Below are 14385 nucleotides of genomic sequence, written 5' to 3'. Positions count from 1 at the left end.
GGTGGGGGAAGAGAGAGATAAAAACTACTATAAAAATGCTTTTCTTCTATATATATACCAGGAAGCGCCACTTCCCAGGTCTTCGCCCTGTGGTACACTCGTATCTATTCCAAGATGAAAAAAGATTCCTCGGCAGTTTCCTCCGGAGAATCTCAAGAGATACTCTAGGTCCCCTGATAACACCGGCATGCTGCCGATTGTGGGAAGACAAACGGTCTTGAGAGAGGATTAATTAGGTTTTAATTTCCGGAACACGTGGCTGTGGTGCATTTCCGGCCAGATAAAGTGGTTTGACCCTTGACCACGCCCCCATATTGCAGAGTATTTTTATGGACAGAAACGAAAAGATGATTTTTATGTAAATCTAATTGAAAATATTTTGTTGGCCCATTGGTGAAATAGATCGTTTCGGATGAAGGACACTTCGACTCCTCACGTCGGGTCCAGCTGTGTGGGATGTGATATGCTAAGAGAAATACAGAGATAATTATTAAATAAGACCTAATTAACATGTTTTAAGTACAAAACGAAAAACATAAATTGTTAAATCACAGATACAGGTAAATTGTGCTTTTATAGAAAAAAAAAACTCAGAAGTGTCCGCCCAGTTAAATATTATCTGCTGGTAATGACGTATATTTCCCAAGAATATATTTGGCCAGCCTTGACAAAACTATTGCAAATTTGCATTTACACATTTATGGTTTGTTTTGAGGGAGTGGGATGAGGCTCTGTCAACCGTGGATTGTGTATGTCGTGCTTCGTGTTAGAGCTGCAGGTCTGTTCAGTGTGGTTTATCTATGTGGTTGGTGGGTTGGGGGGGGGGGCAGAGGTGGTACGGCTCTGTTAGCTTTATGCTGATGGGTGAATGGCGCCAACACCGGGTTTTTCTTAATCATATTTCTCCTCAAATATTCCAGGACCTCAGCCTGTAAAGCTGTTTTTATGAACTTTTCGTGGCGATGCGAATAAAGCTAAGGAAGACCATACACATGCACATAAAATTTCCCAGAGTTTTGTTTGCCCCCAATCTTGGTGCTGGATCTTTGTTAAATCGCTGTGTCTGAAATTTTACTAACTCGTCTGTGTCTGGGCGTGGGATGTCCTTGTACTGTCCTAACCGGCTCATTCCTACCATGGATGCCCATTGTTCACGTGTCTTTTGCTTGAACGTGTCTGGTAAGACAGTGTTTCTGCCTCACTGGTCACAGGCAGTTGGACCATCAAGTCGTAGCTGTTCGTGATACCATTGCAGCCTAAGCATCCCGGGCCTAGTGTAGATCGGTAGATTAGTTATAACCATCTGCAGGAGGATAAAAGCGCACGGGGTGTATGTCGGTGTGTGTCGGGGGGGTGCCCAGCAACCTAAACAACTGCACAAGGGTGTCCCATAAACTAAACAACTGAAGAAGAAAATGGTATAAAAAAGAGAAAGATCTATTAATATCAGCGATTACTAAATAAACAGAAGAAGAAAACCAAGAAGATTTACAACTGCAGCCACGAACACTGGGTGGGACCATGATAATTACTACATGCGAGCCCCAATACGTGAAAACAGTGGAGCAGGGTAAATGGCACTTTAATGTTAACCCCTTCACTGCCTGGCCCTAGACTTTCTCGGACTATCTGGTTGGACTAAACGTAGATGCGAATTCCTGTGTTTCATATATATACATATATTACATTTTTTTAAAGCACATGACTCTCTGTGCTCCATGCCCTTTGGTGTCTGTGTAGGGCCAGGAAAGGGGGTAAGATGGCGGTTTACCCTTTACAAATAAGTCCTCACCCGTTCCCCCAACACTACTCCCCTTTTATCCATCCCCAAGCCAATCCCAAACCTCCCTATCACCTTTTCCCTCAATTCCAACACTAACTTTTTTCACTTACTGGTCTTATTTCTACATAATCTAGATCTTTTTAAAATATCTCTAAAAGTAGGTAATTATTTTTTCTTCATCTTATCCACTAAGTTTGAGTGGTTGAAATAAAAAATAAATGGGGAGGGCGGTGTTTTGTAAGCACAGAGGTCCACGAGATCAGCTCACTATCGTTTACATTGTGGGGTCGATAGTGTTGACGGTTGAGGGGGTGCAGCGACGCAACTAACCACTCACTCGAACAAAAAGGTAGTCTTCAATGAATTCTTATGTCTAATACACTGGGATTTATGAAAGGCAGGAATTCGCTTTTGTTCTTAGATTTGTTCCATGACTCGGATGTGAATTGCATTTATAAGCCACTTGTTATGAAGCTTGAGTACTAGTACTTTGAGGATGACTCATATTAAAATAAGTAATCGGGACTTACATGACGTTCAGTTGCCCTGTGTTTTTTCATGGCGTTTACCCATTTTTCTCGATCTATCTGAGATGGACGTAAGGTAATTGGTACAAACTCTTAAACAACCTTAAAACCATCCAAAGGGCCGCTGAATTTATGGTATGCCATACCATAGATATCTACCATACACAAACCCGATAACCGGCATTGAATAACGTTACTCTGTGTTTATGTTTCATGACTTCTGTATGGTAGTAGTACGGCATGCAAATAATATAGCCATTCGATTTTTGTTGATTCGCGTTTTTTCGCAACCAGCACAGGCTTATAACAGGATTGATTAGACGAAAAATGAAAATAGATTCTGCTAGCATTTCATACATGATAGCCAGGTTTTCGTTTTTAGCTTATTCTAGAACGGGCTTCCGAGCATGCCTGTCAAGACATACATTCCAATAGAAAGAACTAGATTTATGTTTAATAAAAAATTCGCCCCACCCGGGAATCGAACTCGGGTCTCCTACTTGCGAAAGCGAAGCACCGAACTACTGCACCACAGACGCCAGTTTCGATTCCTTAGAAAACGCAGAAATAATCTTGTTATCGTATCACATTGAAGGTAAATGGGTTGATTTATTATTATTTTTTTCTTACCAAAGAAAATGAGCAAGAATTCAGGTCTGATGCCGATTTCACTCCCGCACCTGTGTGGTTTCTTGTTTTCCGTCTTGATTCCTGTTTTATGCTTGAAATCTCTCCTTCCGCAAGATTATCCTTCACCTAAAAATTGTGCTTTTTGCTCCCTATTTTACCTGCAGTCAATGTCTCGTGTAATATGTTGACTGTTTTTCTAGCCATCCCTCTTATCAACGAATCGCTGTTTGTTAACTCAACTTTCTCATGATTATTCTGTCACGTTCTAATTATCACTCTCCCTACTCCTGTTAATAATTATTTCATTTCCGCCCTTAAGTGAGTCAATGAGTTTAATTGTGCCAATTTGTACCCCAGCACACTCTACCTTAACCTTGAACGTATGTGATCTTTGTTTCTCTCTCTCTCTCTCTCTCTCTCTCTCTCTCTCTCTCTCTCTCTCTCTCTCTCTCTCTCTCTCTCTCTCTCTCTCTCTTTCACTATCTCTTGTTCTGTCTAGCTCCCCTCTCTCTCTTTCTGTCTCTCTATCTATCTATCTCTATCAATCTATCTATCTATCTATCTATTTATCTATCTATCTATCTATCTATCTATTTTTCTCTCTTTCTCTCTCTCTCTTTCTCTCTCTCTCTCTCTCTCTCTCTCTCTCTCTCTCTCTCTCTCTCTCTCTCTGTCACATAAGAGAGGGAGAGAGAAAGAAAAAAGAAGAGAGAGAAAGGGGAGAGAGAGAGGGGGGAGAGAGAGAGAGAGAGAGAGAGAGAGAGAGAGAGAGAGGAAGAGAGAAAAACATCTGAAATCACAAGAAACTAAACGATTTAGACGTATGCAAGAAATAACCGAGAAATAACCTGTGACCGTTGGTTTGCGCAATTTTGAGCTCCCCGAAGAGGGTCTTTGTTTTTTTCGGATATATCCAAATTAACTTGACGGGCCCAACTCTTTTACTGCGTTTTCCCCAGAAAGAATTGGAATAAAATAATTGCAGATGAACGATGACAAAAAACAGCAAGCCAGCTGACTATGAGACAGATAGATGGAACCTTTGTGCACTCCTTAAGATTGGCATGATTTTACATGTGTTTTGTTATCTCTATTTTTTTTCTCCTTAAAATCTGTGTGTGCTCTGGCCGGATAAAGAATCTTCTTTTATAAAGTAGCAAGGTCACCGCAAGGGTGGAAAATATAGGTAAGAACACAAAATGTACATTATAGAAAACTACGAATAAGTATTTTTTAACAATTTAATCTTGAAAAACTGAGGGTGCTACTTGATGATAATCTGTCTCGATGTTTCTGTTCTATCTGACAGACTACCGTGAGGCCATTCTGACAATAACTGCTCCTCTTGACGATCTACTAGTCTACTACAATCCACAGCCTTGATCCTAACATAACAATGAATAGAAACAGTAGGGTTTTTGTTTTGTTTTGTTTTGTTTTGTTTTTCTTTGGGTTTTTTAGGAGGGAAGGGTATGTTACTGTCATGTAATTAAATGAATGAAAAATGTGAAAAGAACAAAAAACACAAACAAATAACAACAAAAAAACGAAATGTGGCAAGGCTCATGAAACCCAATATCATTCCCAATTACGTGAATTTGATAAGTAGACGTAATTAGTTTCAGTGTTGAAAAGAGAACTGCTGTTATTGTGAACCGGCAGCCGTCTCATGAGACACCAACTGGCTGCGTTGAAATGGAGGCAATTTGAGCCAAAAAGGCCTCTGTTGTCCCGGCAGTCAGCAATGAAACAAGAATGAAAGTATAAAGTGTTCAACATTATGATGAGAAAGATGCAATATCATATGGTTTAATCTTAATGGAGTCTTAACTTTTAAAAAATAACACCCAGAAAAATCTTCACATACCGGCTTAAAGAAAGATTATATTGTTTTACCAGGCATGCCTGAGTTAGCTCGTCAAATCATCAAACGTTATCCTTCGATTGTAATCCTTTTTAGCGAAAGCATTATCTGAAGCTTCGGTTTCAGAAAAAAATACGCGTGGAGATGGGGCTGGGGTAGAGTAAGGGGAAGGAACGGGATAGGGATGAAGGTGGGAAATTCATGTCGTTTAACTGTACTCTCATGTTGCATTTGAAATCAAACAAGGAGAATTGTTGGATTTTTAAATGTTTCTTCTGTCTTCCTTTTTAAGAGGATGTTGTGGGAGTCGTGTGAGAATATATGTGTTGGCCTATGTTAAATACAGTGTTGTGTGGGGGCTTGCACGTGTGTGTGTGTGTGTGTGTGTGTTTTGTGTGTGTGTGTGTGTGTGTGTGTGTGTGTGTGTGTGTGTGTGTGTTCTCTAGAGCATTTACACGTGAGAACTTTTTTGGTCGTTTTTCAGTGTGGTTGTGTTAAACTATTATTACATTTGCATGCTAATTTAACATACAAATAAACAGAAAGATCGCTATAACGTGTACTCTGTTATGCTTTCGACATTTCTTGCGAGTCTATTTTTTGCTCCACATTTTTCTTAACCCAAGAGACATTTCTGTCTTTTTTTTCTCTAGCACTCACGACCTCATTAATCCCCACGGGTATACGTTGACCTTCTACAGCCGTCTAGAGGATGTTGCTATTTTCTCTGGATTTCCGACTCCGAGGAAAGATGACAACTCAAATCTCCACCGAAGCCAACACGTCACGCTAAACCCTCAGAGAATGGCAGCTCCACATGCACGTGTTGGCTTGCCTCCTCTGATCTCTGCATACATGATTCAATACATCAAAGACCAGTTCTTCGCCAGTGTTCGCATGAAAATTGCACTGATAATATCATATTTCGCTTCAGCCATCTATGGACCGATTTCAACAGAGTGCAATATTTTTGTCTTGTTCAGGCATGTCACGGTTGTTCAGTAAGTAAATAACGTGTCCAACACACAGTTGGATGTGGTTCAACCCCAACAAGGTCTGTTCTTGTTTTCTTTTTTCCCCTTGAACTTCCACGAATATTTCTTGTAAGTCCAAAATCCCTCTGTAGAATAAATTGCAACATCTTTGCTAAAACTAAGAAAACAAATCTTGTTTTTCACTTTGATTCTGGCCTTACTTCAAGACTTCGTTGTTTTGTTTTGTTTCTTTTTTCTTCTTGTACGTATTCTTAACCTTACTCAGGGCTAAAAGAGTGTTTGATACGGTTTTCAACTATTAATTGTTTATAATATTATGTATTTTTTTGCCTGGACTGATCTCTTGGTCCACGGGTCGGTTCAAAAGACGGATTCTAGACCCGTAGTATAATAAATAAGGAGAAAAGATGACATCACACCCATTGATCCACCTCGTATTTCACTACGTGGTTGTGGCATCGCACCATGAGGGAGCTGCGAAACCCTTGTCTTGGGACCGTACCTGATTGACACCCGCTTGTGGTATCTTCAACACTCATTAAACGTATTCAGGCACAATTTAATAATTTATTTTTATGAGATGTGTATGCTCACGTGCAGGAAAACAAATAAAATTCATAAACAGACAGTTCTTTGTTCCGCTGTTTGTGTTAGTTTTTCTTATCACTCACTGCGAGTCCAAATGTGTTTTTCATGTACAAAAGAACGTTGTTTACCCCTGACGTAATTTTTTTCTTCCGATTTTTTGCATTTTTCGGGGAGAGTGTATTATTATCTTTCTGTCTTCCTCTCCGTATTATTGTTCATATATATGTGCCATGAGATGAAAGAAAGGAAAAAACGAATCCTACAGTAACAACCTTAATGTGACTCATCAAAATGTTGTCAACCCGTGCAGCATAACAAGCACTTACTACCCCGACCAGTAATGACTGTGTTCATGAGTATGCAAAGTTCTGAGTCAGCGTATCCCCATTTTTGCTTACGATCACGATCGAGATGAAGCCCGCTTGTAGCTCATGCAAAACCAAAACTTTGTTCTCAGAGTCTGTTAATTAGGTTCAGGGTATAAACAAATCGTCCGGTAAAATAGAATACCATTTACAATACTGTAAAAACAACAATCCATAATCTTGCCAAGAAGGAATTCAAAGCGCTTGAGCCAGCCTTTGGACCAGACTGCGGTTGTAGTAGTAATGCCCTGTTGGCTTGGGAGACACAATTCCACTATATATCGCCTCAACAACACCAAACAACTCGCCTTCAGCACTAGCAACAGTCCAAGAATTGGCTCGACAAGACGTGGATCTCAAGAACAACAGATAATATTGGTGAATTCTGTGTCCACAAGCGTGAGATCTGTTTGCACCAAAGAGGTTATATAATATAATACTAGAATGTATTGGTCATGTCTCGCTTTTTGAGGCATCAAGGAAGTCAAGTTCTGAAAGGGAGTACGAGAGCAATCTACTTCCTTTATGTCTACTTTCCAAGCAGAAATGTAGCATTAATACTGTTTTAAGATCGCCTGCCAAGACGTAGAAGGCCTTACCGTACTTAATAGTCTTGTTCCAATCTTTTGGAAAGTACTGATGACTTCGTACTGTCTGCCCAGCTAACTATTTCGTTTGACCCATAAGACCCCAAAAGGTCAATGAATGTACAATCTCGTAGCCTGGGGACAGTCAGTATTACTGATAATGGCGTCGTTTCAAAATGTGTGAGTTTAGTCTACATCACTGCCATTGTTATTGCAGCCTGCTGTTTTTGTCTTTTGTTTTGTTTTTGTTGTTGTTGCTGACACTGTTGTTCTTTCAATTGCTGTTGTCGTTGTTGCCATATTTGGTGTTGCTGTTGTTACTGTTAGTAGCAGTGGTGGTGGTAGATCTAGCAGGGGTGGTGGCGGTTGTACATAATATTATGTTGTCTTTCCTTTTCGCTCTTCTGCAATTCCTACAGTTTTGTCCAATAAACTGCTGCTATTTTAGTCAGTTTTCATATTCAGCTCGGTAGACATTTTCAAGAAACAGAACATATAAATCTCGGATTTATTATCTCCCACAGTCGGCGGTCCATGGGCAATCTACAAGATGTTTAAAAGTAGTGTGACAACTAAGTTGTTGATAACAATCAGAATGTGTACACATTATTGTTCTTTTATAAGAACACGAAGAAGTTATGGTGGGTAGTTGGTGGGTGCTCTGGTATGGTTCGCATCTTTTGCCCTATATCAAACGTAATTATTATATTGTCCGTATCTCTTCTCCTTTATAGTTTATCACTCTCTTATAACACCTCTAATCTTCGGCACCTATACGACCTAATTGTGTTGCAAGTGCCGTAAAACTCTTACTAAAATAAAATTCAGATAAAACACACAAAAATCCAAACAGTTAGGACTGAAATGTAAGAAAAACATGAGTAAGAAAGGATTTTTTAAAAATCAGCATTTGAAAAAGTAAGGCAAAGAGAAGTCGAAAAAAAGAAACGGGCGGGAGGATATTATAAAGTTGTTCTCAGTATGGATATATAGTAATGTATCCGTCTTAAAGAAGAAGAAAAAAATGATAATGCACTTGAAAGCTACGAATATTTTCTGCTTGTCAACAGATGTCAAAGATTTTTAGATAACGAACCTGAATCGATATAAATCTAGTAAACTTAACCTCTCACTCTGGCGTATAATATTATTTTTCCTAAGAAGTCTGTCATTATTCTTCATCGGTTCCCTTCATAAAGCAGACTTAATAGAGGCGCCGTTTGCTCCATGCTCCAGATGTGAGCGGCCGCCTGTGGGATCTCCACTCACGTCTTATCTCCCCACCCCTGTCTCCCCCCATCCCGTCCTTATCAGCTAGCCTCTCAACGCAGCTGTACGTTATACGGCTTTGGCGAAACCGCCCCCGTTTTTGTTTTTTGTTTGGTTGGGGGGGTTTTTGGGAGGGGGGACTTTTTTAGGGGAAATATTATCGTTTTTGTCGGCTCTCCAGAAAACTGCTTTCTGGAATGTTGATATTATACAAATTTCTTTTTTTTTAAATTCCTTGTCATACCCCCTTTCTGTCCATCTTCCCTCTTATATCGTTCATTGGCTCTGTGGGGGTGTATGAGTTCCATTTAGACAGAGTGGGTGTTAATTTTCAGATGCAAAACGTGCTGCGGAGAGCACGATTTCTGAAAGGATTAGGCTGAGGTTATTTAGATAATACACGAATCTTCGCCACAACATGTCAAAAGAACAGTATCTCCGCGTATGTTATTTCTCTTCTGTGGAGGTGTCGGTCCAAGGTTTGGTAGCGTTGCTTTAGGATCATCCATCAAATACGTGAAGTGTTGATTATGATATCTTGAGGGGAGTAGAGACCAGTGTCTAGGGAGGTGGTTTCAAGGTTGCACTTAATCTACTTTTAGGTGGTTTCAAGGGGTGGTTTTAAGATTGCACTACATTTACTCTCTTTTTTTTAGGAAGCCAGTTGAAATACGTGTGGCACTTTTAATTTCTTTGGAACTCAGTCTGTGAAGTGAGCAGTTTTTTTCTTAATCGGGGACGCTTTCTTATAATATCGGTACTACATCTGTATTATTTCTCATTCTGATTTTTCAGTACCATTGATGATGTACAATTAAGTTTCATAAAAAGTGCACTATCACGTAAAGAGTAAAACATAGTAATTTATTAAGACAGTATGCAAAAGGTTCTTTTTTATAATCCGGGGACAAATAGAAGTGAAGAATATTATTGCATATGAGAAAATGAACGATTGTGATGGAAAAGAGCTTAATATTCCAGTTCTAAATCTTCACCGACAATATCTTTAGGAAAACATCATCTTTGATAGCTAAGGTCTGCTCTTAAATTTTTCTTTAAATGTAAGTGTTTTACGCCCCCATCGACATTATTTAGATCATTAAGGAGGCAGACTTTGACCCTACTACACACGGCCAACCCGTGGTTAGGGGTCCCCAACGTCCCAGCAGACAGGCCAAGGTATTCGGCAAAAATTCTCCATGAGACGGAAAATGCGTGATTTTATAAAGGCCATTGATATTTATACAAAGATGCGAATATAACAATTTCATTGTAATGTAAATTGTTATTTTTTTTTAAAGGTTGAAATTTGTGCCTTAAAATATTTAACCATTTATCTGATCATTGACCAAAAGCGAAGCCGTGATGTGATCTGTTGTGAATGCAATCAACTTATGTTTCGCGTCCTCATATGACTGTATGCAGTTGCGAGCGCCGTAAAACTCTTTACTAAACTAAAGTTAACGCTGGAGAATACAACTCACGCCGTCTGCGAACAACGGTGAAAAGCGCAACCGGTACACCACTGCTCACTGACACCAGTTAAGTAAATCAAAGCCAGTAGTTATTGTTATTATCTCTAATATAACCTGCTTCTAGTACCCTAATGTGAGTTTTGTCCACCGCATTATAGTTACCATCTCCTTTCTTGTGACTGGCGAAGAACCGAAAAATGAGCTTGTAAGGGGGGCGGGAGGGGGGTGAGGATATAAATTATATTAAATTATTTTTCATACCCCTTAGATATTATACTCTACTTAATGTAATCAGTTCGCTAGTGGACCGAATAATTTACTCGCTAGCTTCATTACACAGTTTAATATATGGTCCAAAAATATCGCTTGTCAGACAAACTACCCAGACTTTGGGTATGAGAACGCCATCACTGCAATTTCCGAGTAACTGCAGCTCCTAGATGGAGTTACTGTCCTTTGATTTCCCTTCCCAAACTTGTATCAGGGCCTGTCTGACACTCATCAAAGTAGGAAAGTGTTTCATTAACGGGGATGTTAGAGAGCTGGGGGAAATAGGGCGTTAGAGACAGACAGACAGACAGACAGACAGACAGACAGACAGACAGACAGACAGACAGACAGACAGACAGACAGACAGACAGAGACAAAGACAGGGACAGAGAGACAAACAGACAGACAAACAAGACAAACAGACAGAGAATGGAGGGAGAAAGAGGGGGAGAGGGAGAGAGAGAGAGAGAGAGAGAGAGAGAGAGAGAGAGAGAGGGAGGGAGAGAGAGAGAGAAAGAGAGACAGAAACAGAGCCAGAGAGAGACAGAGAGACAGACAGAGACAGAGAGAGAGACAGAGACAAAGACACAGAGAGACAGAGACAAAGACACAGAGAGACAGAGAAAGAGAGACACAGAGAGAGAGAGAAAGAGAGACACAGAGAGAGAGACACAGAGAGAGGGAGAGAGAGAGAGAGAGAGAGAGAGAGAGAGAGAGAGAGAGAGAGAGAGAGAGAGAGAGAGAGAGAACTGGTAGGGGGGAAACATGTCATGGGTCTAATATTAACCAGTTCAACACACTCATTGATTTAATATTTACTTCTGGTAGAACATAATTTTATTCCATTGAGTGGACAACCATTTACAGAGACCCAATAATAGAAAAAGAGAAGGAGAGTGAGAGTGAAAGAGAGAGTGAGAGGTAGGGGTCAGAGACGGAAGACATAGAGAGAGGAGGGCGGAGACAGAGTGAAAGGGATTGAGTGAATGAAGAAGGAAGTAGGCCAGGTCGGCCGCTGATATTCTACTGGCTGACCACCAAAACTATCTTGTCGTGATTCAGGGTTCAAATCTCAGTTCAGCCAACTGTTTCTCTGTGTTCGCCCTTTAAAATCAGATTATTATTTCACTATTCCCACATTGTGTCCCGGACAGGGACTCAGTGCGTCACATTAATGCTAATTATACTGAATTAAAGTATCAGTTTACAAAGAACAGTTCCTCTTTTTCCTAACTGTTGATGATGAGCTTGTCAGGGCGCCAAATCGTGCTTGGTTCTTAATAAGAGAACATTATCAGAGGGGAAAATATCTTAAAGAAATGTTTTTTTTATGCCTTTGAAAAATTAATTTCACCTTCTATCTATCAATGTATTTATTTTTATTACTTTTTTAGTAACAACTTTAATCAAAATATTTGGTTGGCCTTGGTCTAAACCCCACATTTGGGTCATTTGCACAAAAGACTAACATGACGACAACTGGGCTAATAGTTGCGCCCCATTCTCACAAAATTTAGACTGTCTGCGGAATTCTAAAGTAAAAAAGAAAATCTTTCTCTGTCATCGGTTTCCTTAACCAGGACATTAGCATAGTGTTCCATACGTTCAAATATCTTTCTCAAAATTGTTGAGCTGGTGGTTGGCGGGTGCTCTAGTGTGATGTGCTCCTTCTTTCCTATTAAACATAATTATCCATATCTCTCCTTTTTTGTGTTTGCTACTCTCTTGTAACACTTTTACTCTTCGGCACTCAGATGACCTTATCGTGTTGCAAGTGCCGTAAAAGTCTTACTAAAACTAAAGCCAAACTAAAAATTGCTGAACAAAACTGAGCATTTTTTAACAGTTTACTTATCGGTTTCATTTTGTTTATTTGGTTGCTTTTCTTTGTCGGTAGACTGAGATCTGGGAAAAGTAATCGGGTTGTTATTAGCTATCGAAATTGTTGACATTTACTTATATAGATCTACACCTTACAGGTTTGTCACACGTTTTGGTTAACATAAATTACCATCATATAATCTTTAAAAGTGTTTGATGAAGCTGTTTGTTTCCTACTTTATCTCTGGTCGGTAAATTGAGACTGGTGTTTAAAGAAGAAAATGTTTGTCCATGTAAGTCCCTAATTTCTTTGCTGGGGTGGGCGGAGGGGGTTCTTTTCTTGAGTTATATTTGTAAGCATGTTTTATCGCTTAAAGAATGCGTTCGGAAAATCATAATGAATGCGTTTCCAACGTTTGTACTCAAGCTACCCTATATTATAAAGGAGGCTATTGCATAGTGTAAGCGTGGAAATTGAAAAGAAACTGTACAAAGAAACTGCAGCATTCTTGTAGAACCCTTTCAATACACTTGAAAGGAGACAGACAAAATGTTGACACAATCTGTTTCATTAAAAGCAAAAACATTTCATCCCTGAAGTGCCCTCGAGCAAAACAGATATCTCTATTCCGATCTTTTAATATGTTAAACATTTGTGATCGTTCAAGTAATTTCAAGATTCGCCTTTGAAAATGAGAAGACAAAAAAGCGTTTACAAATTTCAAGAATAAAAAGCTACTTCATTAATGTTTGCTTACCCTAAAAAGTAAGGCGTAGCCAGATCCCATCTTCTTCATGTTTTGCATCGTTTCAAAGCATTTAACATCCACACACATTTTTTTTAAAACATTCAGAACTCTAAAAATTGGGGGGGGGGGACTCTACTTTTTAATACTATGTTGTCGATGGATTTGCATTTTACGAAATTTTGATAAAGATAACGATATCTGAGAACTACTGGTTAGGCTCTTCGCCAGGCACGCAAAAGACGAGAGTTCGATTCCCGCGTAAGTACAACAGTGAGTCGAAAATTTCATTCTTCGTCTTTGTATTGGGGTGTTGTACACCTCTCAAATGAAGGCGGCGCGCCGTCAGCTCAGTTGATATCATGATAGTCAACGAAGTAGATGGCCTTAGTTCGAATCCCCAACGGAATGGTGTTCCAAAGTGGGTTGTTACGTGTTGCTTTAAAGGCTTTTAGCCATTTACACTATAGAAGGACGTTAAATTTGGAGGTCTAGCCTCTCAAATTAATCTAAGCATCGACCAGTAACCACTCCACCCGGTACCCAGCCGAACAAAATGTCGTATTGAAAAAATGGGAGAGTAGATTATTTTTTTTAATCAACAGTAAGTCAATTAATGAAAGAAGAATGATTGTGTTGTGATGATGTGTGTTTTTTGTGTTTTATTTTTGTTTGTTTTTGTTTGTTTGTTTGATTGGTTGCTTGTTTGCTTTTTAATATACGTCTTTTTTACGCCCAATCGACACATTTTAGATCATTTTAGAGACGAGCTTTGACCCTGCCTGTTAGGGCCAACCCGAGATGAGATGGATACAGCATCCTATACCACATACTGGATTAGAATTCTACCCCCACGAGAATCAAACTTGTGTACTCTGCGTGCGACAGTGAAACGCACAACTGCTATACCATAGACAGCAGTCCCAAGAAAAAGAGAAAGAGAGAGAGAGAGAGAGAGAGAGAGAAAGAGAGAGAGAGAGAGAGAGAGAGAGAGAGAGAAAGAGAGATACAGAGAGACATAGAGAGAGTTTTTGAAAATTTGTTCAACACTATCCTTGCCATTAAATTCTGTGTGTTTATGTGAAAACATGTGCGTGTGGGTGCACGTGCGCAGGTGTGTGGGTGCACGTGCGTGTGTGTGTGTGTATGTATGTGTGTGTGTGTATATGTGTGTGTATGTGTGTGTGAGTGTGCGGTAGTTGTTGATGTTGTTGGTGGTGGTGGTGATGGTGGTGTTAAATAGTTTCATAATGTGCATTTTTTGTCTAGTGATTTAGTGTCAATTAAAATGAGTAATAATTCTGCATTGTGAAGCACTTAGAGCCTTGTGGGAATTAGTCGTTATATTTATTTACAGTCGCATTATCAACATCATCATCATCATCATCATCATCATCATCATCATCATCATTATCATCATCATCATCATCATCATCATCATCATCATCATCATCATCATCATCAT

At 39.5% G+C, this 14385-nt stretch overlaps 1 protein-coding gene across 1 annotated transcript in view; it reads left to right on the top strand.

The window, feature by feature from the left end:
* Window positions 1–6430, top strand: part of LOC118478240 — a 62829-nt gene extending 56399 nt beyond the window's left edge. The window contains exon 2 of the mRNA XM_035971425.1: window positions 5458–6430. Coding sequence (XP_035827318.1) covers window positions 5458–5809 — 352 coding nt within the window. The 3' untranslated portion in view covers window positions 5810–6430. The remainder of the gene's footprint in view (window positions 1–5457) is intronic.
* Window positions 6431–14385: the final 7955 nt, after the last annotated feature.

This window comes from Aplysia californica, unplaced genomic scaffold (assembly GCF_000002075.1).
Source record: "Aplysia californica isolate F4 #8 unplaced genomic scaffold, AplCal3.0 scaffold00017, whole genome shotgun sequence".
In the NCBI taxonomy this organism is placed as follows: Eukaryota; Metazoa; Mollusca; class Gastropoda; order Aplysiida; family Aplysiidae; genus Aplysia; species Aplysia californica.
This window is presented reverse-complemented; position numbering and strand designations above follow the sequence as displayed.